Genomic DNA, 26,796 nt, shown 5'->3' with positions numbered 1-26,796 from the left:
GCTTTATCTCAGCTGCACAAGAACAGTGCCTGGATAACAGTAGTTACTCAATAGATTTCTGATGAATGAGTGAACTTGGAAAAAAAGTTTATACAGAAATTTGCACTGGGTGTTATTTAAAAAGATGAAGTTCCACGCTTCAGAATGTGTTTATCTCCCATAAAAAGACTTTCTCCTCTATTTAAGAATGTACCTGAAATTTAAGAAATCTCGCACAAGTGGTATTTTATTGGAGACAATCAAATTTAACAGATCTTTATACATTTTAAGGAGAACATTCAGGCATCATAAACACAAAAGTTTCAATACGCAAAACAAATTTACAACAAGAAAATAAACATAGAATCTTATTTTGGGACTACGTGGTTATTGTTGCACTACCTTTATAATTCTTTATCCAGAATCTGAAAACGTAGGCAAGCCCTAAAAATGTAGCAGAAGCATTTCCGCACACTGGTATCCATAATCTAGTTTGTGCAGAAGTGTTTCCACTAGATTCATAGAGTACTCTTTGGAAGAAAATGGCGAAGACTGGTCACCTGGTTGCCTTTCGGACCTGCTGCAACTCTTCAATAGGCTTCCATTCTTGGTTGATTGTTATAAGCTTTAAAAAAAGAATAAAAATGTTTTGTTAGGATCTGTCCATCCTCAGGCCCCCTTCTGGGATTTGTACACAGCTCCCTTTGTAAAAAGCATCACCATAACATTTGTAGTCAACGAATCACCTCTTCCCATCTCTAAAACAGTAATATGGGCTGGTTCTATCCCTCTATCCCTCTAAAGAGCCTTTGGGTTCCTGAGTGTTACAGGATCAGAGAGAAAGGTCATATCCATTTACCCTATTTTCACTTAAGAAGTTCTAGATTTTTAAATTTCCTATGGTTTTATGTGAACTAGAAGCTCAAAAAGTGTGTCTGCTACGTCTGAGTGGAGGTATGATGCTCCCAGCACAGAGCTAGGCACATAGTAGGCTCTTAAAATTTCCTCACTGTAATTACTCAACAAAAGTACAAATGATCCAAGTTATACAATAAGGGAAAAGGCACAGAGCTGTGGACAAGATAACTAGTAAGCACAGGTAACTCTACTCAATATTCTGTAATAACCTATTTGGGAAAAAAACCTGAAAAAGAATGGATATATGTATATGTATAAGTAATTCACTTTGCTGTACCCCTGAAACTAACACAACATTGTAACTCAACTATACTCCAATATTAAATAAAAATTAAATTAAAAAGGAGATGATGTGTCACAATAATGATAAAAGTTAATATTTGAGTGCTGACTATGGGCCAGGCACTGTGCTAAAGGGCTCTATTTTATCTACTTTAATCCTCTAAACTCTGAGGAAGAGCCCTATTATTGTGCCCATTTTATAGATTCTGAGAGCCTCAGAGAGGCCAAATTATCTAAAATCACCTGTGACTAATGGAGCAAAGATTTGAACTAAATCTCCATAACCCTACAGCACTCCCTTTGCACTACACATTAAATGGCACGCTAAAGGTTAAAAGGTATTACATCCATTTTGCTGACAAATGTGCTAAGGTTTCGGCTAAGTATAAATCACGTTTTAATGCAGCAATACCTTTCTAGGTGCAGTAGGATCCACAGTTTCCCAAGGTTCTGGATTTCTTTTTCGATCAATGCTAAAAATAAAAGAAAGCTGATTAAACATTAAAGTAAGTGCATTTAAACCAAGTCTGATATTGGGTTTATAAATATGCTAGGGACAGACTCAGAGTGCATACTTAGGCATTGAGTTAATTGAAATTGATGGAACATTCCTTTAAAAAGCTTCACAGTTTGGCTCAAACATCAAGGATCAATTCCTCTGCAGAGTAGGAGGTCTGTATTCCCTTTACTGGCCTAGACTGGAGAATGTTCTCATAAGCTGAAGAGCAATTAGGGTGGAAGTGCCAGGCTAAGAGCAAGCAAATATGCTCTTACCCCAGTTTCTGGAAGAGGCAGAAGGGCTGAGCTTGAAACCGGTAGGTGATGAACTGCCACAGCCTAGCATTACGGCTCTACGGAGCCCTGCACCCGGTCAATATCAGAGTCAGGTTTTTCTCTTCCTCATATTCCAGGACACATGGTATTTTACCTTATATCCAGGGCTAAGATTAGATTCATCGTAGACAGCTGAATCTATAAACTCTACCACGTTAGGAAAGACCTTTCTAATGAACTGACATTTTAAAATGTTATTAAAATGATTAAGATTGATGATGTATATCCCAAAAGACCGTCTAAGAACTTTAAATTTCAAAACTTAAGTTAAAAAAAAAAACCAACAAGCTTTATTTTGCTGCAGGAGAAGAGGAGGAGGGCCAGTGGCTGAAAGGGTATTTAGGTACAAGGAACTTATATTAGTAAACCTATTTTATCTCTAATCATCATTTGATAGTCTTCTGATACCTGGATGCTTTCTGGCCCTGACTCTAACCAAGTTCACAATTCGACATTCTTATCCTGGGGGGAAAACCAGGAATCTGATACTATGCATTTCATAAACTGAAGGTCAACCTAACACGGCTAAAAACGTTTTTATAAATGATGAATGCCTACTTACATCACATCGGGTTTTCGAAGGGAATACAGAGCAAAAGACAAAGCTCCAGTCGCTGCCACGGTCGTGAAAAACGCCAAAGGAATAAGCTAACAGAGAACAAAATATTCGGACGTTTCAATGTGAAACACTTGAAATATAACAGAATAGCTCTATATCATTTTATACTTTCTTCAACATCTTTAAAAGTTAATATTTTTGGTCAGATTTTCAGTTGCTTTAAAAATTTACTTGCTTCTTTTGGACTTCCCTGGTGGTGCAGTGGTTAAGTGTCCGCCTGCCAATACAGGGGACACGGGTTCAAGCCCTGGTCCGGAAGATCCCACATGCCGCAGAGCAACTACGCCCCTGCGCCACAGCTACTAAAGCCCGCGCGCCTAGAGCCCATGCTCCGCAAGAAAAGCCACCGCACTGAGAAGCCCGTGCACCGCAACGAAGAGCAGCCCCCGCTCACCGCAACTAGAGAAAGCCCACCCTTAGTAACGAAGACCCAACGCAGCCATAAATAAACAAATAAATAAAACCTTACTTCCTTCCTTTTCATCAGGACTTGGAAAAAGCTCATGATGACTTCAGTGTAGAATGCCAAATCTAGAAGAAAAAAAATCCAAGATATTGATCAAAACTCAGCTACTAGGACGAAGCCTGGTGGGCTCCAAACCGGCCAATGTATCCCAAAGCCAGCCTCGAGACGGCTCACCAGAGCCTCCGCCCAAGGGCAGCTCACCTGGGAGACCTGGCGGGGCGCCGCGAGCGGACGATGCTAATGCCCAGAACCGAACACCGACCTCGACCTCCGCGCATTATATACCAACCCCACCCTCTCCGGAAGGCCGGCCGGCGCGTTCTGGTCACGCGGGCCGCGCAGGGGGCGTGCGGGGCTTGACTCGCTTTCCATGCCGGGCGCCCGGCAACCGGGCGCCCCCTGCGGGATGCCGGACCTTCAAATTCCGCGCAGCAGGACGCTAGCGCTCCCTGCCGCCTGCCGCGGTTCTTACCCGCCGCTCGGAGCGAGCCCAGGCTGGGCGTTGGCGGGTCTGCAAGGGGGTGGAACTGAGAACTAGGGGCACTTGGATGGCCAAGAACAGGTGAAAAACAGCCCGTCTAAAAGGAGGTCCGGAAAAGGAGCCGCAGATCCGGGGGTCCCATGGGAGGCTCCTTGGTGCAGGCAGGTAAACTAGAATTAATCCAAGTCACATTAAAAGCTCCAAAAATGTGATGTGGCGCACTTACGGAGATAATTTAAGTTGTAAATTTCCTTTCAGAATAATTCCTTGTTGTCCTGATTTTTTTCCATTAAAAAAAAAATCAGGAGATGAGAGAGAAGAAACAAAAAGAATCAACCGGAGAGGTTTCCAGGAGAAGATCTCTGAGACGACCCTGAAGGAACTCGCCCCTAAGTTAGCAGCCTAGTCTTTCACGGAGCATGAAGGCGGCTGCAGAACCACGGGAATAATAATTAAATCAGTATCTGTCTGTCAGGCACTGTACTGGAATCTTCTCGACATTTTTGCAAGGTATGTTATTTAGGCTCAGAGATGCTCTAGGCACATAGCCAGTAAGCGGCGGAGATATAATCAGAAGCCCGGTCTGTCTGGCAATCAGGCAGCACTGTTCTTTCTGCACCCTGCTCTTAGCAACTGCAATTAAGTCAAGAGTGCAAGCTCAGTTATCTAAAAATAGTTATTTTAAAACAATTATTTTAAAACTGTTTGAAGTTTAAGCTATGAGTTAGCATTAAAAACGAAAACATCTTAATGTTTTCTAAACGGCCAGACCCAGCTCTGTTTCAGCCCCATTTTATTTCTAGTCATGGGCTTTGCATTCAAACTGACGTGAGTTCAGAGCCGACCCCTGACATACTTTATTAGCTGATTGACTTCGAGGAAACTACTTAACCTTCATGACTCTCAGTTTATATATCTGTAAAATGGGGACAAACCTGGCTCGGCAGGGAGTTGGAAAAAATGTTAGAATGTATGCAAAGCATGTAGCAGTCTGCCTTGCCTGTAGTAGGCATTCAATAAATAGTAATTATTATTTGCAAAGATTTGTTTTATATAAGGCAGATCATAAATATAACTTCTCACCCAGTCACTGACAAGGGTTCTTACTGTGTAACTCGAGCTGTAGCTGGAGACGTTTGTTGATTACTTCAGAGAAAATTCAACATTTTCCGTGGTTTGTATTGAATAGAATCAAAGAAGCCTTTTAATGCTCCTTCTGCAGAATCTCTAAAGCTTCTTTTGTCAGAAGGTTCTAAGAAAAGCCTCAATTTGTTAATTAAAGATAAATTGTTTTTTCTAGGATACAAGCAGGAGAAAAAGGAAAGAAATCTTATAGGAATATATCATGGCCCACAAATTAAAATGTGTAGCCCTTGGGAATTCCCTGGCGGTCCAGTAGTTAGGGCTCTGTGACTCCACTGCTGGGGGCCCGAGTTCCATCCCTGGTGGGGCAAGTAAGATGCTGCAAGCCACGTGGCACGCCCCGGGGCGGGGGGGGGGGGGAGTGTAGCCCATGCCTAGTAATGACCTTAAACTTAGAGCCCTGCTTTGCCAATGTCATTTCTTTTCAAAATGCAGTTTTGTAATAGCCTAGGCATTATTCTTGGAATGGGGCATGGTAAATTTAAAAGAATAAAACACAAGTCCCTTACTTCACGTTTCTTACAATTTAGTGCCTGTAAGTAACTCTAACGCGCTCTGTCATGATCTGGTGCCAAAGACCGATGATTAATTCTGACTAATGGGCTCTGAGAAATCTTACCAAAGGTGAGGATATTTATTTGTACATAGAAATAGACAAACCAACTGTAAAGACATTTTGGGGGCAACTAGAGAAACTTACAGACCAGATATGAAATGTTATTAAAGGGAGTACTGTTGATTTTTTCAGGTGTGATAATGGTATTATGGTTGTGGTTTTTTTTAAAAAACACATTTTAAAAGAGATTATATGTGGAAATAATTAAGAAATATCATGATGTTTGGGATTTACCTGAAAATACTTGTTTTTCAGTAGAAAATGAAGCAAATTTAGCAAAATACTAATTATTCAATCTAGGTGACAGATATGTGGGATTTTGTTATATTATTAAATGTGTGTGAAAATGTTCAGAAGAAAATGTTTTAAAAATTTATAAATTGTATATAGCGTTAAAAAACAGAATTCAACTGAGTCAATTTGAAGATCTAATTGGCTTCGTTCAATGATTCATGAACTAGCAGGGTGCTCCAAGGGGTAGTACAAACAGAAAGCTTTTATAAAGGCAGCAGGGTGGGGCAAGAAGTAGTAGCAAAAGAAAATGCTCGTTTCAAGCCAGACTGTCTTCTTTTGGGGGCCAGGATGGGGTGGGAGGAGGGGGTGGGTGGGAAGGAAACAGAGGGGTCTTTATCATGCAGATTACCTCGCTACTGTTGATCAGGAAATTTTAGACTGGCTGTTTTAAAGCTCACAATGAGAACTAGACCCTGAAAGCCATACTTTCCCTCTTTTGGTTAATGCCCAGGTTTACTGAGCTTGTGTTTAGTCTTTCGCAGAATGACTAACTAGCAGGCACAGTTCTCACCCTTCAAATCTTGGCAGCGCCCCAAAGGAACCCACTCAGGATACTCACCAGCATTACCCTCTGTGGCTGCTCCAAAGCCCAAAATCCCTTGGGGGAGCTTCTCCTCCCCACCCCAATTGCCAGAAACTTCCAGAACCTTCTCTAGCTGCTGCAACCCAGGCTTGCAGGAGCATGGAACCACAGCTACTTGGTTCCCATGTTAGGAATTTAAACTTAGATTTTAATCAGCCCAGCTCAGGCTTTATAAGAAAAATAGAATATCCTTTCATTAAATATTTTGTGTTGGAATTCTTTCTGCCCACCCTTCAGTGGCTGCCTAGTTACCAGGTTTAGCAAATATGGATTTGCTAAATTTCAGATGGTCTGGGAGTGTACTATTGATACATTGTTTAATGTGGCTCAGAAAGGAGTTTGAGCTTAATGTAAAGCTGTTCACACTTCCCAGGTATAATACTTAGAAGCTGAAGTGTTTTCTCACCGATTACGAACATAGCTTTTGGAAATTTCCCAGATCCATCCTCTAATCACACTGAAATTGAGTCAAAGAAATCCTTGATCTGACTTCATCATTTATTGATTTATTTCAATGAGAGAAGAAACATGGTTTTTGTCCTCAGGAGGCTTCCAAAGTTCTGTTGCAAAGTTACAGTTTCAAAAGACATTTTCAAATAAAAACTCAGCCTCTAACCAAAGTGTGGGTACTAAATTTCTTGGCTGACCACTAGAAACTTTCTCTAGGAAAAAACAAGGAGCATACAGCTAGAATCTGAGTTTAGGGGTTCAGGCCTAGGGATGGCAAAGGCCTAATGGCTGCCTTTTCCTGTAAAATCAATAATGGACAGAACATGAATGAAAATATTCAAAATTCTAATAAAGTTTCTAGGTATTTTCCCTACTACTCAAAAGCAAGAGTCAGGTTGTTAGAATAATTTTAACTGAATTATATTTTATACCTATAAATAAGACAGGCCTTTTCCTTAATTGTTCCCCAATAGTGAGGTTTTGCTTAATAACAGTACTGGCTCCCGTCAGAAATAGAAAACTTTCCAACTGCTTGACATTTATGACTTCATATAGTTCACGCACCATGTCCTGACTGTACCTATACTTCCTTTGAAGCTCGTCTCCTGTGTTTAACTCACACTGCATGATCTGTTGGAGGTCTCCGCTCCCAGCTGCCCTATCAGTGCCATGTCTGTCTCCTTCACGAACGCTCCTGCACCCTGTATGGCACGTTGAGAGTGAAGAAAGGCTCAGTAAGATGCTTACCAGATACTGTTAGGTGAGAAAAACAAGAGCTACACAGTACCATGCTTTTGGTTTTAAAAAGTTATCTATACATGTGTAAGGGACTGGAAAGGTAAATACCCACATGTTTTCTTCATGTTTATCTACATTTTCTAGCATTATTACTCTTTTAATAAAGGAAAATAAAAACTTATATATAACCTATCTCCTTAAAAAATACTCACAATTACAAAAGGAAAACTAGTAGCTATACAGTGGAGAAGATGGACAAGATCATAAACAAGTGATCAAAATTAACATCACCAGGGACTTCCCTGGTGGTCCAGTGGTTAAGACTCTGCCCTTCCAATGCAGGGGGCGTGGGTTCGATGCCTGGTTTGGGGAAGTAGGATCCCACATGCCGTGCGGCGCAGCCAAAAAACAAAAAATAAAATAAATAAATTAAAAAAAAAAAAAAAACATCACCAATAATGTGCAGATGTCACGTGCCTCCAGCTGTGATCTGAGGACATGACACCACATACATATGCTCCACTGGTGATGCATAACCTGAACCTATCATGATGCACATCAGACAAACACAAATTAGGAACCAACTGTTCTATAAAATACTTAGTCTGTACGCTTCAAAAGTGTCAAGGTCAAGAAAGACTGAGGAACTGTTTCAGATTAAAAAAGGCAAAGAGGCTAAAGAGACATGACAGCTAAGTGCAGTGTATGATCCTAAACTGGATCTTGTAATGGGAAAACAATTACTATTGGAACAATGGATGAAATTCATCGTCAATAGATTAAAATGTTGTATCAATGTTAAATTTCTTGAATTTGATAACTGCACTGTGGTCATGTAAGAAAATAACCTCATTTATAAGAAAATGTACACTAAAGTATTAAAGGGATAAAGGGGCATGATGTGTAAAATCTACTTTTAAATAGTTCAGAAAAATACTGTGGTGGGGAGGAGGGAGGAGGGAGAGAGAGAAAGGAGACAAATGTAGGAAAATGTTAAAAATTGGAGAATCTGGGTTAAGAGTATATAAGAGTTCTTTGTATTATTCTTTTAACTTTTCTGTAAGTATGAAATCTTAGCTTATTAGGCACAAGTTTTTTTATTTATAGGAAATACACACAGAGTGTGAAGTTGCAAATTATAATGCACGTTCACATTTAAGTTAATCCTTAAGCAGGTATGTAAAATAATTTTTAAATATCTTCTAAGTTAGAAAATCCTTGTTTCTGAAATAAGTTTTTATATAAAGTCAAATCCTTGTGACTTAAGGATGGTTTTACAGTCTTAAGTGATTCTAGAAAGTGCTCTTGTTTCACTGTGGTCGCTTCCAGTCCATTTTCTTGCAGAGCCAGCAAGGCGGCCTATAAAAGACAAACAATAGGAAATAATAAATACGCTTCATTGTTATTTTATAATATATGGTAATACTTTAAGAAATCTGAACACAAAAATCTCAGTCTCACTTCATTGAATTTCAATATTCATGATAATAGAAACATTAAGCTAAAAAGTTAAAGTGATTAAAAGTCCTCTCAGTAGACCATCTTCTCTTCTACATTAAATTCTAGCCTTAGGGCTTCCCTGGTGGCGCAGTGGTTGAGAGTCCGCCTGCCGGTGCAGGGGACGCAGGTTCGTGCCCCGGTCTGGGAAGATCCCACGTGCCGTGGAGCGGCTGGGCCCGTGAGCCATGGCCGCTGAGCCTGCGCGTCCAGAGCCTGTGCTCCGCAACGGGAGAGGCCACAACAGTGAGAGGCCCGCGTACAGCAAAAAAAAAAAAAAAAAAAAAAAAAAATTCTAGCCTTAAATGGGTGGGGGGCTGGGGGGAAAGCAGACTGCAGAATAATATAGACACTGTGAGTGCATATATTTTAAAGATGAGATCAACTCTACTCCGGTATAAAATAAAAATTTTTTAAATCAACTATACACCAATAAAAAAAAAAGTTAAGTTACAAAAAGAGAGACTATATTCCTGACCTCAGAGTAGTTTTTAAACAGGAAACAGCACTGATCATAAAGGAACAGATCAACACATATTCGATGACCCACCAATTCTCTTTGTATACGAAATAGACATACACACACACGTATACCAATAGACGCGTACAAGATTGTTCATAGCAGCATAATTCATAATAGCAAAAAAGTTGTAACACAAATGTTCAAAGATAAAATGCGTATATAAATGCAGCACATTCATATATTCATATATAAATGCAGCACATATCATATATACAAGATTGTTCATAGCAGCATAATTCATAATAGCAAAAAAGTTGTAACACAAATGTTCAAAGATAAAAGGCGTATATAAATGCAGCACATTCATATATTAGAATATTATAAGCAATGGAAATGAACAAACTACTGCTACACACAAAACAACGGATGAACTTCACAGACATAAGCTTGAGTTAAAGAAGCAGACAGAAGAGCATACCGTATGGTTCCATCTATATAAAGTGCAAAAGCAGGCAAAACTAATCCCCCCAGTGCTGGAAGTCAGGAGAGTGGTTCTCTTTTGGGATAGAGTGGGAAGGCCCACGGGAAGCTTCTGGAGAGGTGGTTATACAAGTGTGTTCACTTTATGTTAATTCAGTGCACCATATCCTCTGATCTGTGCATTTTTCTGAATGTTATATTTAACACAAGTTTATAGAAAGGAAAAACCCAACAGTGGCTGCCTTTTTTGGCAGCCAACATAAAGTCTAAATGCCTTAAAGTGACCTACAAGAACCTGTGTGATCTGGCCACTGTCCACTCCACCTCTTCAATAATGTCATTTCTCACCTCCAGTTGCTGCACATTTTATTCCTTCTGCCTCAAACACTCCGCTTCTCTCCCTTAGCCTAGCTAACTCCCTAATCATCCTTCCAGTTTCAATGTACACACACCCTCTCTCAGATAGCCTTCTCTGATGCCCCCAGGTCTGGACTGGTGTCCTTCCTAGGTACTCCCACAGCACCCTGAACTTCCCTGGCTCACTACATGTTTTAATTCAGTATTACCTCTCTGCACCTCCCCCACTGCCCCATCAACCTGTACGCTCTGAAGAGAAGGTAAGGGACCACAGTGGTCTTTTTCACCTCACATGGTGCCTCCCTTTCAGTAAATACTGCCAAGTGAATGAAGTTCTGAATAAATGTTTTGAACTATAGGTTTTCTTCATTAATTAACTTACTTCTTTGCAGAGGTTTCCAAGATCAGCTCCAGAGAAAAAACAGGTATGTGCTGCTACATTTTCCAAGGAAATATCAGGCCCCATTGGCATGTTTTTTGTACAGACTTTCAGAATAGAAAGCCTGCCCTGGAACAAAATAAAAAATAATATGTTTATAACCTTACAACATTTACGTCTGACACAATGCTATATTAAAACATTTCAAGTTAGAGTTTTCTATCATATTACAGAGAAAGTATATATATTTCAGAAACAATAAGAAAGAATCACTTCTTCTCAAGAAGAAAGTAAATGTGACATCATGATACATTTTAATATTTTTATATTTAATTTAAAAAACAGCCAACCATAGATATAATCTTTAAGAGACTTGATGAATCTCTCTTTTGGATACAAACAGTCCCATCAGACATGGTTCAAAAGCAAATACAAAAATTATCAGACACAATTTAAAAATAAAATAGATATAATTTTTTTTCCATCCCTTCAAAATCTGATAAAAGCCTAAGGAAGGAAAAGAATTCATTTTCTGTGTCTTTCACCACTTACTGCCAATGGCTCTGGATGTGAAGGGCAATGGATTTACTGATTCTTTGGCTGTGGATATATTGTATAATCTCTGTAACCTCAGATTTCTCCACTGAAAAATAAGAATGCTGACCCAGATAACCTCCAAAACCCTTTTAACACTTAAGGATTCCTCCATTCTAGTTGCAAAATAATGTTGAGTAGACTCGATAAACTCAGTATTTTGAGTCTTCCACAAAAAGGAAATTACTACCTTGCTTTTAGGCTTATGTTTCTCTGAAAACAGGGCCAGAGAACCCAGCAAAAGCAGATGAAAATGATGATTTATGACGGGCCCAGATAAGGAAAAATGCGGAATTCAATATAGGACATATACCATGTACACCTATACCCAGTAAGGGATTCAATTCTGCCGTCCTCTTAGAGCTCACTGATGTGTTGTTAGAAATGCACAGAGTAAATGTGCACAATGATTACCTTTTCATCTGGAGGTGGAATATAAATAATCTTGTCTAATCTTCCAGGCCGTAACAAGGCATCATCTAACACATCAGGTCTATTTGTTGCTGCAACAATCATGACATTGCTATTAAAAACTTCCTGAAACTCTAGCTGAGGGAAAACATACAACACAAAGTAATGTCAATAAGTTGTTAATTATTAAATGTATTTTTTTAAAATTACAAATCAGAAGGTCCATTTGTTTCTAAATAGGGGGATATTTTTTTCTTGGGACTAGAATGCTTACATTTCCCTTCCAGACCACCTTCTCAGTATCAAGGTACCCCAGAAACAAATTATTATCAAAGAGCTACTCTGTGTACACAGTGAAGGGAGTGATCAATCCTGATGGGGCATCTCTCAGTGTAAGAACTGATGAAAAGCTTTACACCACAGCAGAGAACATCTATCTGTTGACCTAAATGCACCTGAGCCCCAGTGAATGATTACAACTTAAATGGACGACTTGAAAAGACAGAAGCATCTGACTAACACATGTATAGCTATGAAAAGTCTTGGCTCTCATGTTCTTGAAGAAGGAGATTGATTTTACCTCTTCTTTTTCTTTCCACAGGCAGAAATATGACAATTAACATAAGCTGCATTTATATAAATCCTGAAGATAAGAAATATCTAAGAGCAACCAGAACAAGGCCTTACACATGCTAAGCATTCAAAATTGTTGAACTTAATTATCAAAGCAGTTCTCCAGTGATGTGATCTCTCAAAGCAATGAGTTCCCTATATCTGCAGGTATTTCAGCAGAGGCTGGGTAAACACCTGTCAGAGGCTATAGAAGGAAATCCTGCATGATGAGGAGATTTGATTAGAAAACCTGATGGGTCCCGTCAAATTCTAGTGGCATATGTTCCTAAGGAGCTGTAAGACTCTCTTTCCATGGAACAATTTCAAAAATGGGAAACAAGTAAGAACAAGAAAAAAATAAAAGAAGAAAAATTATCTGTCAGGAATTACTTAAGGATACCAAACTCTATCTGGAGAAGGCTCAAAAAGAGAGGAAGAGGATTTCCAAGGTCACTTTAACTTTGTTATAACCAAGGAAACCCATTCCTTAAGAAAACTGAAAATTTTCAATTACTGATCATTATTTCCAATGATCAGTAACCCAAACATGGGTTATGTTTCATTTCACATAAACAATTTTAGAAAGGGATGAACACTAGTTTTTCAGGGTATAAATATAAGAAGAAACTCCCTTCTCCACTAGCAATATGTAGTTATGTTTCTAATCTTAGGAAAAAATTCACATTCATATATATCTAAGATACTTTATTATAAAATTTGCCTCACCTTTCCCAGGTAAATCACTATTTTACGAGCTCTGTAAAAGTCCTAAGAGTCACACTGAAATTATATAATTCTCTGAGATGCATCCAGCATAGGGAAAGCTAGGGCAGATGCATTCTACTTAATGCTGGCCTGGATTTTTGGTGTATTCTGGCTAATAAATACCTCTTCGTTTTTTTCCAGCTCCTTGTATTTACCATGTTGATCTGATTTACTTCCTCTTCTCTCTATAGTCTTCAATCCAACACCATCTAATTCATTTAGGAGAACAGAAAGAACACGTTCTTGAACGTTACATCCTGTTCTGCTGATTGATCGAGAGCCCAAGATTGAATCAATTTCATCCAAAAACACAATTGCTGGAGTATTTGCTCTTGCTTGTCGAAATACCTTTTGTTCGAAAAACGGAAATATTTAAAAGCTATACATCATGCCTTATTCATATGAATGTATGTTTTCTGCACTACTCTGTATTTATAATTTTTAAAATATAAAAAGAAGAGAAAGATTCTAATGTCTAAGAACTAGGGAATGAATAAACAAGGAATAACAGTATTATATGGGGGTTAAAATCATATTTTCAAAGAATATTTAATATTATTGAATTTTAAAAGTGATAATATTAAGTTAAAAAATCACAGATATATATTACCATCCACCCATTCCCTGCCCAAGGAAACTGAAAAGCAAAGGAAATTCACCAAAATATTAACAGTAGGTAGAAGAATTATGGAGGATTTCTTATTTACACTTTTCTATATTTTCTAAATTTTCTATACACAATCAGGTATAACTTTCCTAATAGGAAAAAAAGCCAGTTATATTTTAAAAAATAAGGTTTATCCTTAAGGCATGAAACAAAAATTCAAAAGTAAACTTAACTGCATGAGGGAAAATAAAAAAACAAACCTGAGACAAGATTTTTTCTGAATCGCCAACAAAAGGTGAAAAGAGATCAGCTCCGCTCACTGAAACAAAAGAGCAATGACAGCTCGTGGCCAGGGCCCTCACCAGGGTGGTTTTAGCGCACCCAGGGGGACCATACAGGAGAACTCCCTTTGGCTCTGTCAGGCCCATCCTAACAAATTCCCGAGGGAATTTCAGAGGCCATTCAATGCTCTAAAAGTACACAAAAAGAGACAGGACACAAAAAGAGAGAGTTGTTTTAGTATAATGATGAACATCAAAAACTTCAGTAAATTCATGCGTTCCACAACCCTCAGGTACCTGCTATGAGCTGGAAATGTGGTCCGATCTCCACACAGCAGCCTTATGACCTAAGTGAGGTCACATCACTTCCTGCTTAAAATCTTTCCATGACTTCTCATCAGAATTAGAATAAAATCCAAATCCAAACTCCTAACTTACCACTGCTTACAAGGCCTCACATAACCCATCGCCCAAACACTCCAGTTTGTTCCCATCTCATGGCCTTTACCTGCTAGTCTCTCTCTGCCTGAACACTCCCTTAAGATCTTTGTGTGCTATCCCTCATCATACATGTCTCCACTCATATGTCATTTCCTTGGAGAGGTCTTCCCTAACCACTGTAGTTAAAGCAGATCCTCCTCCTCCTAGGCAGTCTACGCTACTACCCATCTTCTACTTTTGGAGCACTTATTCATTTGCTGTCTGAAACTACTATTTTTCCATGTTGAGTTAGTCATTCTGCTCCTGCTAGAATGTAAGCGAAGTTCACCTCTAAATCCCCATCACCTAGAGTGACACACCTTCACAAAGTAGGCACTCATAATAGTAAGTAAATCCTCACTACCTCTGAGGTAGATGGTTCTGTTATCATCATAACTTCACAGATGCAGAAACTCGGGCTAAAAAAGTGAAGTAACCCGCCCAGATCTTATCTTACTGCTAGCGAGGCAGCAGAACTAAGACTAAACCCAGACAGTGTAGATCAAGAGCACAAGCTCTTAACTACTGATATATTGCCTCTACAGAAAAGGATAGACAAGACCCCTGTACCTAGAAACTCCTATTTTAGTTGGGGAGACAGGCTTGTAAACTAACAAGCAGACCAGAGAAGGGCATTCCACAGACAAGGAACAATATATACAGAGACACAGGAAAGCATCCAATTCATCTCCCAACAGTAAGCAGGAACAGAGGGGAGGATGAGGGAGGCAAGACGCGATAGAGCTGAAGTGGAAGTAGGATTCAGATCACATTGGGCCTTGACAGTTTTAGTCAACAGTGAGGAAGCAGTATAGAGAATGGATAGAAGGAAATGAAACTAGAGGGAGGGAGACCACTTAGCAGTCTCTTGCAAGGATTCAGACTACAAAAATAATAAGGCTTGATGTGCCACAGGCAGCAGAGGTGGTGTGGGAGGGATGTATATGAAACATAAAATGTAACTGTATTATATGCAGGGGAAATCCAGAGGGGAAGTTACGTTATGTAACGCTATGTACGTTATGACATGACTCCATGCATTCAGAAGACAGGTTTCTGAGTGAGGGGATGGGGTGACTGGCTGCATTCATTGAGGGAGGGAATCCAGGTGTAGAGGTGGAACTGATTAGCTGAACTTTGGACATGCTGAGTTTGAGATCCCTGGAAGTTATCCAGTAGGCAGGCATTTAAGTAGTTCTAATGATCAAAAGAACTATCTGCGCTAGATATAAAGATTTCTGAGTTAGCATTTTTCAGGGGACAGCTGAGGCCTGGGACATTGAGGAGATCAAAGGCTCACTCAGAAAATGCAAAAAGAAAACTCTCAGGAGCTTGAAGAACTAACATTTAAGGTAGGGGAGACGAGTGCTCAGAAAGGCAGGAAAGCTTAATATTCAGAGCTAAAGAAACAGTGTTTCTAACAGGAAGGTGTTACTCATCTCCCGCATGTATTTTGTGAAGATTAAACGAGACAAAGCATGTAAAAAATTAGGGGGACTTCCCTGGTGGTGCAGTGGATAGGAGTCTGCCTGCCAATGCAGGGGACACAGGTTCGATCCCTGGTCAGGGAAGATCCCACATGCTGCAGAGCAACTAGGCCCATGAGCCACAACTACTGAGCCTGCACTCTAGAGCCCGCAAGCCACTACTACTGAGCCCGTGTGCCACAACTGCTGAGGCCCACGTGCCTGAAGCCCGTGCACCACAACGAGAGGCCACCGCAGTGAGAAGCCTGCACACCGCAATGAAGAGTGGCCCCCGCTCACTGCAACGAGAGAAAGCCCAAGTGCAGCAACGAAGTCACAATGCAGCCAAAAATAAATAAATAAATAAAAAATTAGGGCATATAAACGTGCTTATCCATGGACACAAGGATTCCAGGGTTCACTGTAGATGTAGCTTCCAGTTAAGACAAATAAATTATAATTGATACTTATAAATCAGTCTTGTGTGTGTGCAATTAGAGAAACCTACTTCCTTATGGCAGGATCACCCAAAGGGGTACTGGCAAAATCAACTGCTGAACCTGCAATGCAGGTAAGAAGGGCTGAATAGCTGTGTCCCTCAACAGCCACTGTGAGAACCAGTATCAAGTAGCCACCCAGGCCATACTGACTGTTTATTATAATTTTGTGCTTTTACCAGTCCCAGGGCAAACTCAGGCCTATGAACAAAGAATCTGTATTTGTATAGCCCATGAACTAATAAGAATCGTTTTTACATTTCCAAATGCTCAATAAATAAATAAATAAATAATTCAGGGCTTCCCTGGTGGCGCAGTGGTTGAGAATCTGCCTGCCAATGCAGGGGACATGGGTTCGAGCCCTGGTCTGGGAAGATCCCACATGCCACTGAGCAACTGGGCCAGTGAGCCATAACTACCGAGCCTGCGCGTCTGGAGCCTGTGCTCCGCAACAAGAGAGGCCGCGACAGTAAGAGGCCCGCGCACTGCAATGAAGAGTGGCCCCCGCTCGCTGCAACGAGAGAAAGCCCTCGCACAGAAGCGAAGACCCAACACAGCCAAAAATAAATAAATAAAATTAAAAAAAAAATTCAAAAGAATACTATTTTGTGACGTGAAAATTATATGACTTCAGTGTCCATAAATAAAGTTCCATCAGAACACAGATACTCATTACATACTGTCTACGACTGTTTTCGTGCTACAATGGCAGGGTTGAGTGGTTGCAACAGAGACCACAAAGCCTAAAATATTTACTCTCTGGCCCTCTACAGAAAAGAGTTTACTGACCCCGGTCTAAATTATAAACTCTTTAGAGCAAACAGCAAACAAAAAGAGGGTGAGGCAGGAAAGTATGAAAAATAATCTTTGATGCCTATAGAGTCCCGTTAAATAAGGATTGAAAATCGACCATTAGATCTAGATGTTAGGATCGCATTAGTGATGACGGCAAGAAGTTTCAGTGCAGCTTGTTTTCACCATAAAGCATTACACTTAGACTGTCATATTCTACTGGCTTAAGCAGATTCTCTATCTCACCTGTTTTAACTTCAGTTTTACATCTTCAAGGCCACCAATCTGCTCCCAGCCAACAGGCTTGATGTCCATCAGTCCAATGACACTTCGAAATGATGAGGGCTGGATCTTTTTAAAAGCTTCAAGGAAGTCTGTTTCATCAATCATTGGATTGTCCTGGTTCTGAAGAAATCCACCCCAAAAAGCAAAATCAAACCAAAAATCAGGTGGGCCTTTTTTGTGGTACACAAACACAATTACTTTTTAATTGTAAATCCTCTTTTGAATTTATACATCTATTTTGTTATCACTATAAAGAAATTTGTAACACATGGTATAAAAAATTAAATGTCTCCCCCTCAACTCCACCAATATTCATCCCCAGAGAATGTCAACAGTTTCCTGTGTATTCTTCCAGTATGTTTTATGACATATGTATATGCTTTCAAAAAGATACACAAATGTGACCATACCATACATATTAATTTGTACTTTTTCATTTATCTTAGAAATCTTTTCATGTCAACTAATACAGCTCTATCTCATTCTTTTTGACAACTGCATATTGTATGAGTATTTTAACAACATCCTTCTGTTGAACGTAGGTTGTTTCCAGTCTTTTGTTATTAAAAACAAAGGAGCAACTGAAAGTCCTTGTGCACATGCTCAAATATTTTATATAATAATTTCCTCAAAGTAGAATTATTGTGCTTAAGAGTATGTACACTTACAATTTTCACAGCTACTACTAAACTGTCCTCAAAGCTGCACCAATATATGAAGCTGTTCTCCCCACACCTCTCCAACAATGGACATTACCAAACCTTAAATTTCGGCCAGTATGAGAGAGGAAATGGTGCTCACTATTGTGTTAATTAAATTTCTTTAATCAAGAGTGAGGTAGAGGAAAATAATGGAATTAGAAAATCAATTTTGCAACCATCACAGTAAAGGCTGTTTAGGGCAAGAATCAATGGACGCTAATCTAGGGGAGGGAAAGTTTGATGAGGAACAGTGTGTCTGCATTGTCTCAGAGTGTTTCCTCACAGATTTCTTATTAGTTGCAAAGGGAAAAATAGCAGCTATACAGTAAATAAACTGGACAAAACCTTGACTGATTGATCACATCAGTCACCATTAGGGACATCACCAATGAGGGGCAGGTGGACGTACTGTGCCTTCACATGTGACATCATAAAAAGGACACTATCACTTACGTAGTATCCCCAATGGGCATGCATAACCTGAATCTGACTATGAAGAAACAGACAAACCCAAACTGACAGAAGTTCTATAAAATCACTGACCTGCATCCTTGAAAAATGTCAATGTCAAATGTCGCACACACACCAAAAAAGTGCTAAGGAAGCGTTCAAGATAAAAAGAAACAAAAAACTAAACACAATACATTATCCTGGACTAGATCCTGTACTGGAGGAAAAGAATGCTACAAAAATGGATACAGTTAGCAAAATTAGAAATAGGAACTATAAATCTGACAACATTTTGATCAATGTTAAATTTCCTGAATATAATGAGATTATACATACTTTTTCATAGGAAATGGACATTAAAATATTAAGGGATAATGGGTTAAGATGCATGCAACCCCTTCTCAAATGATTCAGAAAAAAACAATGTGTATACCTAGGCAGTTGACCCTTGAACAACATGGGAGTTAATCCTCGTTTAAGTAGAGGTGGCCCCCCATATCTGCCGTTCCCCACGTCTGTGTGGATTCAACCAACCCCAGACCGTGCAGTATTTATAGTATTTACTATTGAAAAATATCCACGTATAAGTGGACTGGTGCAGTTCAAACCTGTGTTGTTCAAAGGTCAGCTGTACAGAGAGAAGAAGAGAAAGGAGAGAATGATAAAGCTAATTTGGCAAAATGTTAAAAACTGGTGAATTTGGATAAAGGATTTAGCAGGAGTTCTCTATCTCAGAACTCTCCCTGAAGTTTTAATTATTTCAAAATAATAAGTTTTTAAAAAAGAAAAAGAACCAAAAGATTAATTTTTAAAGGAAGTTGAGGATTTTTCATGTGTATAAGCCATTTGTAATCCTTTTACTGTCAACTACCAGTTCATATCTTGCTACCCATTTTCTCTTGGATTGTTGGTCTTTTCCTATTGCTTTGTGAGAGTTCTTTCTACACCAAGGAAATTGGGCTTTTGTCATGGGCTGAAAGTATTTTTCCCAGTCTGTCTCGTGTCTTGCCTTTGCTTATAGTATTGTTCGTTTGTTTTGCTTTTGAACTTGTCATCTTTCTTTTTTTTTTTAATAGTATTGTTTTGCCATTCTAAAATGGTCAAATCAGTAGATCATTTCCTTTCTGGCTATCAAAAACATATTTCTATTTGTAATATCTGTATTATATTTAAGTATTTGCCCTCTTACATCAAATTCTGAACATTCAGTTATCCCAAAATTCCCACTTTCAATAACAAACTATTTTATCCCATTTATGAAAGATTAAATAAGTGAATATGTATACGTGGAGCTTTTCTGAACAGTTTTCCTAAAAAATGTCAATAATTATAATCTCTGGGAGGTGAGATTTCAGACAATTTTTACTTTCTTTATAATTTTTATCTTGTTTAATTTCTCACAAATAACACTATTAAATAGTTTTTTGAAATAGCGCTATTTTTTTTAACTAGTTAGCAGTATTAGGTATTGGGTAACTGAATACTAATTAATTTATAAGTAACACCAACTGACATTTGAAAATCCCATTTACACTTGCAGGTTACTTGTGTGTACACGATTCACTTGATTTTCATAATCCTTTCAGGCAGATAAAAATCCTTTCCCCTCTATGTCTATATGTGCGTGTGTTAAACTGTCTTCCTAACCCTTTAATAGGCATACTTGACAAAAAGATGAACAAACTGTGATGTGCCCTTGTCTGCCCTGGCACAGATAGAAGCAGCAGCAGCCCCTCAGCTGCCTGGGGAGGGAAAGAAGAAAAAGATGGAGCCAGTACCTTCCCAGAAGCCTCTGTCCCTTCTTCCTTTTTGCCTTTCTTTCTTCCACTTCCCCTGGTTGTTTATGAACTGAGCCATCACCTGTGGTAACTATGCCTGGGCAGGCCCCTCCTGAAGTAGCAGTGGGCTCCACCCTAGGACGGCTGCAGCTGGATGGTCCACCTAAGCCAACGTGCTTAAGGTCAAACCTGGAACTTCAAAGCAGAGGGAATTCTAAATGTAAACCTCCTTTCCCACACCGTGGTGTTCTTGTCCTCCCCTCAAGAGGCATATATCCTCAAATCTTCACACATGGGACTTGTCATTAAATCTTCAAGCAGCTTTGGTTCTAAACTGAAAAGATGAGGACTTACAAGTTCACATAACTCCTTCCCCACCTTTGGTGTAAGAGTAAAAATAAAGGAAAAGAAAATGAGTAAGGATATAAATGACCTAGGTAAAAAGGTTTTCAAAATTTAGGATGATAAATCATCCTTTTATAGCTTAAACAAACTCGAATTAGGTTTTAAAAAATTATAAGGTCAAAGAACAATTTTAAGGTTACAAGAGAATCCTCAGCATGCTGAAAATAATTTTTTTCGGAAGGGGTTTAGGGATTCAGGTTGACATTACATAAAAGTGAACAGATTTTCCAATCTATAGTGTTGAAAACTACTGTATTTAAGATAATATCCTAACTATTTTTAAGAAAAGCAGTCATGAATTAAGGATTTGAATGTCAAAGATGAATTTAAATAAAATCCTAAGCACCTAATCGTCTCCTGAGTTAGAAAAGCTTATTTTCCCTTCAAGATGCTTATTAACAACAAAGGAAAAAAATAGTATCTTGACAATGGAGAAATCTCAGAGATACCACCTTATCCAAGAAATCAAAGTTAATTTCACCAGTAATAGGACAAAGATATATCATTTGCTACCTAACAGATGCAATGAGCAGAACACAGTATCATTTCTGTGATATTTCTGCCAAAAATGCAAAACCTGAATCAAATCATGAGAAAACATCAGTCAAACCCAAACTTAGGAATATTCTATAGAATAACTGAACTGTACTTTTAAAAAATTAAAGTCGTGAAAGAAAGATTGAAGAATGTTTCTAGATTAAAGATTAAGCAGCTATGACAGCTAAATGTAAGGTGTAATCCTGGATTAAAAAATATATTTTTTTTTCCTTTTAAAATTTTTGCTACAAAGGAAATTAGTGGGACAAATGGTGAGATTTGGTTAAGGTCTATATAGATTAGGAAGAAGTATCATGTCAGTGTTAATTTCCTCATCTTGATAATTGTACTGTGGTTTTAAAGTCCTTGTTTTTAGGAAATATACACTTAAATTTTCAATGCTAAAGGGGCATCATGGCTGCATTTGAGAGTAGGAGTATATATATATACACACACACACACAAACATTCATACACATGAAGAGAGTATGATAAAGCAAAAGTGATAAAATGTTACATTTGACGAATCTGTGTGAAGGATATACAAAAATTCTTTGTACTATTTTTGCAACTTTTCTCTGAGTCTGAAATAGATTCAAAATAAAACAAAAATTAAAAAGATATAGTTTTACTTCTTCTGGGGCCACATTGTCTTTTTCCTGACTGCTCTGGGCTTCAGCACTAAAGAGTTACTATGGGAGTGGGGGAAAACGCTCTGGGCAAACCTGAAGAACTCAGCTCTCTGTCCCTACTTTCAGTCATATACTATTTCTATGGAGTTCAGTTGTAAAAATATATGTAAGAGGACTTCCCTGGTGGTGCAGTGGTTAAGAATGTGCCTGCCGGGCTTCCCTGGTGGCGCAGTGGTTGGGGGTCCGCCTGCCGATGCGGGGGACGCGGGTTCGTGCCCCATTCCGGGAGGATCCCGCGTGCCGCGGAGCGGCTGGGCTCGTGGGCCATGGCCGCTGGGCCTGCGCGTCCAGAGCCTGTGCTCCGCAATGGGGGAGGCCGCATTGGTGAGAGGCCTGCGTACCGCAAAAAAAAAAAAAAAAAAAAAGAATGTGCCTGCCAACGCAGGGGACACGGGTTCGAGCCCTGGTCTGGGAAGATCCCACATGCTGCGGAGTAACTAAGCCCGTGTGCCACAACTACTGAGTCTGCATGCCACAACTACTGAGCCCGTGACCCACGACTACTGAAGCCTGCACGCCTGGAGCCCATGCTCTGAAACAAGAGAAGCCACCACAGTGAGAACTCCGTGCACCGCAACGAAGAGTAGCCCCTGCTCACCGCAACTAGAGAAAGCTCGCGCACAGCAACAAAGACCCAACGCAGCCAAAAATAAATAAATAAATTTATTTTTTAAAAAAATATGTAAGAAACAGCTGTTGAAGGTATCAAAAGTTTGAAGAAAATGTACTTACCACTTTTTTTAATCTCCAAATTAACTTGTTACGTTAATAAAAGGGTTCACATAGAAGGTCATAAATCAATCCTTCTTACCTTCTCACTATGAAGCAGAGCGTGCATGGCAGCCTCCCTACAGAGTGCGGTCAGGTCTGCACCAACATAGCCAACAGTCATTTCTGCAAGGAGGCTCAAATCGACTTGACTGGAGATGGGCATCTTTGAGGTAATCACTTGTAGAATCGCCTTTCTTTGTCTAAGTGTGGGAGTTCCAATGACAATCTATGTGCAATGCAAGGAAAGAAAAAGTTTACAGCTTAAAATATTATTTTTTTAATCCTCACAAACATGTATAATAATTTAGCGAACAAATTTGGAACTATTACTGTGTACTCTTAAGCATACCTTAGATTCTGAATACATGAAAATCCTTATCTTCCAGAGGAGTAACACTGGCTAGAAAGTTGCACAGTTAAAATTACATATGTCATTTAATAAGTTTTTGTTATTTTTCAATTTTTTTTTTTTTTTTTTTTTTTTGCTGTACGCGGGCCTCTCCCGTTGCGGAGCACAGGCTCCGGACGCGCAGGCTCAGCGGCCATGGTTCATGGGCCCAGCCGCTCTGCGGCATGTGGGATCTTCCCGGACCGGGGCACGAACCCGCGTCCCCTGCATCGGCAGGCGGACTCTCAACCACTGCGCCACCAGGGAAGCCCAGTTTTTGTTATTTTTGAGAACCTACCACGTTCTAGGAGCCAGTAAACTAGATAGTCTATGTCCCTGCTCTTATGGAGCTTATTCAGGACAGGTACTACATGGTGTGAAGAAGAAATCCACTCAAGTTCTAAACAGATTATGCTAAAGTGGGCAATTATCACCTGTCTCTTTAGAAACCTACCACAAAGTTCAAACATCATTTAAATAATCACTATTCAAACTATTTAGTAGAAATCAAGAATCAATTTAGGACTGAAGTTTATAAAATAGGACAGCTTTGAATATTCAACCTTCCTGGCAACTCAGGGAGCAATTGTGGGATAGGAGGCTGGCGTTCGAACAAGGAATGAATAAATCTAGAAGAGTTAAATGTCTGCTCTGATCTAGTCCTTCCCTGCCTTCCCCCTTATTTCAATACATTTGTTTCTTGAGGCTATCCTACTTTAAATTCTCCTTCCAGATTCGTAAGAGTTTAATATGCTTGTAGCAGTCCTAGTTCCCTTAAAAACTAACACTACTGATTATAGTACTCCTCATTCTCAGGACCTGCACAACTCATCCCTAACGGCCCCCTTGCTTCTCAGAACAATTTGACTCTGGAGGGGGAAAGGGTCCTGGCTCGCAGATCATTTGTGGACCAGAGAATGGGTTCTCTGCTTTACAGAGCCCCACTCCAGCTTCACTGACTTCCAAACCAAAGTGGCAAACGCCTCGGGGCAGCCAACCGGGGCCAGAAGAGGCCGGGGTTCCAGGGGGCAATGAGCTAGCTGGCTGAGCCTATTTACCTCTCGGTCGAATCTCCCAGGTCTACGCAGCGCTGGGTCTAGTGCGTCCGGCCGGTTGGTGGCTCCCACAACCACCACCTCCCGGCCCCCACTGATGCCGTCTAGCAGCGTCAACACCTGGGCCACCACGCGGCTCTCGGGGGCTTGGTGTGGGCCGCCCCGCCGGGGACACAGGGCGTCCACCTCGTCCAGGAAGAGAAGGGTGGGCCTGTGGCTGGCTAGCTCCTGCGCGCGCTGGAAGACCCGCCGCACGTTCTCCTCGGTCTCCCCGGGCCGGGAGCCCTGCAGCGTGGGTGCACTCACGGCCAGCAGCTCCGCGCCCGCCTTTCGGGCCACGGCCCGCACTAGCTGGGTCTTGCCCACTCCGGGGGGGCCAGCCAGGAGCACCCCGCGTGGCACTTCTAGCCCCAGTGAGGCCAAGGCGCGGGGGTAGCTGAGCGGCAAGTCGAGGAGCTCCCGCAGCGAGTCGGCCGCCTCGGAAAGGCCCCCCAGGGGCACCTCGGGCTGCGGCTCCTCTTCCGACGGAGGTAGCCCGCTCAGACTGATGTGGGTGCGAGGGGTGACCAGCCCGGCCGGATTTGGGTTGGGTGCCCCGCTGACGATGTGCAGGGCGGCCACCGGGCCGGGAGCGCCCGGAGGAGCGGCCACCACGTGGCCCAGAGAGACCGGACGGTTCCTCAGCAGCTCCTGCGCCGCCTCCAGCACCGCGGCTGGATTTGGGGCACCAGACACGCCCGCCAGCTCCCGCAACACCGGCCACACGGCGAGGAGCCGAAGGGGCGGGCAGGGCACTAACCGGAGTCGGCTCAGGTTCAGACTTCCCCGGGACCCCGGCGCCCCCACTGCCGCCCCCGGGCTCGCGCACTGCGGATCCAGTTGCACAAAGCCGTCCGCTCCATCCCGCCGCGGCCAGGCGGTGCAGAGGCAGGAGCCGCCGTCAGGCAGCGAGATCTCCACCGCCGAGCCCAGGTGCGCGCCTAAGGCGCGGAGGGCCGCCGGGCCCAGGCGACAGCGCTGGGTGCCCCGGTCCCTAGCGTCTACGGGTAGCAGCTTTAAGAGCGACCCTTCTGGAAAGGGACCTGAGTCCGGAGCCATTACTCACGGAAGACGCAAGGCCCAGGAAAGTGGGGTAAGAATTCCACCCGGGCCAGAAAGACCGGTACACAGAGCTCCTCTGCCGGAACCACGTGATGCGCATGCGCCAGGGATCAGTTGCCGTTCTCTTACAGGAGGCAGAAAGGACCAATCGGAAAGTTAGACGAAGTTAAACGCTCGGACCCTTGGGGCTAGTTTGCTGTGGTGCTGGGTTTGATGAACTCCAGTCGTCCTTTCCATAGCTTTACGAACAAGGCCTTAGTCACGGGTGTCTGGGAGGCAGCGTAAGCTACCTTTACTAGGTCATTAAGCATGTACCTTGGTGGTTTGCGGAGTCGCCACATAGCACTCTCTTTCCCTGGCTCCCGGACTCGAGCATCACCACCTGCGCTTTTGGAGCCTAGAGATTTTGCTGTTTTGTGAAAAAACCTCGACAGTCCTCAGGGGCACAGTTTTTTGCTTTTTTTTTTTTTTTTTTTTTTTACGGTACGCTGGCCCCTCACCGTTGCGGCCTCTCCCGCTGCGGAGCAACAGGCTCCGGACGCGCAGGCTCAGCGGCCACGGCCCACGGGCGCAGCCGCTCCGCGGCATGTGGGATCCTCCCGGACTGGGGCACGAAGCCGCCTCCCCTGCATCGGCAGGCGGACTCCCAACCACTGCGCCACCAGGGAAGCCCAGGGGCACAGTATTTTGGAGTGCTCTGGTGCTAATGTCTTAGGTGACTTGGAGTGGATGAGAAATACAGCCTTGGCACCTTCGATAACCTGGGTTCCAACCTGTTTGTAAAGTCCATGCATGTCCTTCGTATACAAAAGCATCAGCCGAGCAAAAGAGAATCACAGTGTAGCATTTTAAATCCCTTGAAGAAGGGAAAGAAGGAAAACCAGGCCATCTGACGTAGTTGTGGCACACCAGTACATTCTGTTCATATTCCTGACTTCTCCTTTGAATGTTCTTTGACAACAACTTAATCATAACCTGTTCTGTTCATGTGATTAAGTCCTTATTGTCTATCTGGGGCACAACAGTACTAAGTCCTGTATTAGAGGCAATGCCTGTCTACATTATTAAGACCTCCACCTAATATTCTCTTTCCACCTCTCCTCTCCCCTCCCCACCGGGAATTACTCTTTCCTCCTATCCTTTTAAATTCTGCTCATCAAAAAGAGCTATAGGGCTTCCCTGGTGGCCCAGTGGTTGAGAGTCCGCCTGCCCGGTCCGGGAAGATCCCACATGCCGCGAAGCGGCTGGGCCCGTGAGCCATGGCTGCTGAGCCTGCGCATCCGGAGCCTGTTCTCCGCAAAGGGAGAGGCCACAACAGTGAGAGGCCCGCGTACGGCGAAAAAAAAAAGAGCTACAGATATTCAAAGTCAAGATAATATGCCTTGCTTTTTATCCTACTCACATCTTTCTACCTCTGTTTTTCCCACTTTCACTGAAAACCAAATTTATGTGATTACAAAATTGAGATTGCAGATGGAATGCTTAAGTCACTGGGGTTTGAGTGCTTTTTCTTCCTACTTATGCAAATAATCAGCTGCAGACTCTATAGG

The 26,796-nt window shown here is 41.5% G+C and overlaps 2 protein-coding genes across 5 annotated transcripts; both read right to left on the bottom strand.

Moving 5' to 3' along the window:
- Positions 1 to 215: 215 nt before the first annotated feature.
- C1H15orf48 (chromosome 1 C15orf48 homolog) lies at positions 216 to 3,409 on the bottom strand. The gene is made up of 5 exons (XM_060169002.1): positions 3,300 to 3,409; positions 3,102 to 3,163; positions 2,576 to 2,661; positions 1,592 to 1,652; positions 216 to 604 (listed from the first exon to the last, which is right to left on the bottom strand). The coding sequence occupies exons 2-5, from the start codon at positions 3,135 to 3,137 to the stop codon at positions 536 to 538; spliced, it is 252 nt and encodes an 83-aa protein (XP_060024985.1). The 5' UTR covers positions 3,138 to 3,163; positions 3,300 to 3,409; the 3' UTR covers positions 216 to 535.
- Positions 3,410 to 8,300: 4,891 nt separating this feature from the next.
- Positions 8,301 to 25,273, bottom strand: AFG2B (AFG2 AAA ATPase homolog B). 4 transcript variants are annotated; one of them, XM_060149270.1, is made up of 8 exons: positions 24,149 to 25,273; positions 22,743 to 22,928; positions 17,331 to 17,489; positions 13,829 to 14,038; positions 13,085 to 13,309; positions 11,588 to 11,722; positions 10,583 to 10,708; positions 8,301 to 8,762 (listed from the first exon to the last, which is right to left on the bottom strand). In XM_060149270.1, exons 1-8 carry the CDS (start codon positions 25,241 to 25,243, stop codon positions 8,595 to 8,597), a joined length of 2,304 nt encoding a protein of 767 aa, XP_060005253.1. In that variant the 5' UTR covers positions 25,244 to 25,273; the 3' UTR covers positions 8,301 to 8,594. The 4 variants fall into 4 exon arrangements, 2 of the variants coding, with proteins under 2 accessions (XP_060005253.1, XP_060005260.1); XM_060149277.1 differs by lacking the exon at positions 11,588 to 11,722; XR_009540567.1 differs by lacking the exon at positions 11,588 to 11,722 and having other exon boundaries at positions 8,623 to 8,762; positions 13,117 to 13,309.
- Positions 25,274 to 26,796: the final 1,523 nt, after the last annotated feature.

The sequence above is a fragment of the Lagenorhynchus albirostris genome, chromosome 1, assembly GCF_949774975.1.
Source record: "Lagenorhynchus albirostris chromosome 1, mLagAlb1.1, whole genome shotgun sequence".
Taxonomy (NCBI): domain Eukaryota; kingdom Metazoa; phylum Chordata; class Mammalia; order Artiodactyla; family Delphinidae; genus Lagenorhynchus; species Lagenorhynchus albirostris.
Note: the sequence above shows the minus strand (reverse complement) of the source record. Positions and strands in the feature narration are given on the sequence as shown.

Bases quoted from the DNA above. Each gene is read 5' to 3' on its own strand.
- AFG2B (XM_060149270.1), bottom strand. From the start codon at position 25,243: ATGGCTCCGGACTCAGGTCCCTTTCCAGAAGGGTCGCTCTTAAAGCTG. The intron at 22,929-24,148 runs GTAAATAGGCTC...CATTGCACATAG, and splicing joins CTGGGAGATTCGACCGAGAG to ATTGTCATTGGAACTCCCAC. The intron at 11,723-13,084 runs GTATTTATTAGC...GTTTTCCCTCAG, and splicing joins AGCTGGAAAAAAACGAAGAG to CTAGAGTTTCAGGAAGTTTT.
- C1H15orf48 (XM_060169002.1), bottom strand. From the start codon at position 3,137: ATGAGCTTTTTCCAAGTCCTGATGAAAAGGAAGGAA. The intron at 2,662-3,101 runs GTAAGGTTTTAT...GTTCTCTGTTAG, and splicing joins TCCTGATGAAAAGGAAGGAA to CTTATTCCTTTGGCGTTTTT. The intron at 605-1,591 runs GTATTGCTGCAT...CTTTTTTTAAAG, and splicing joins ATCCTACTGCACCTAGAAAG to CTTATAACAATCAACCAAGA.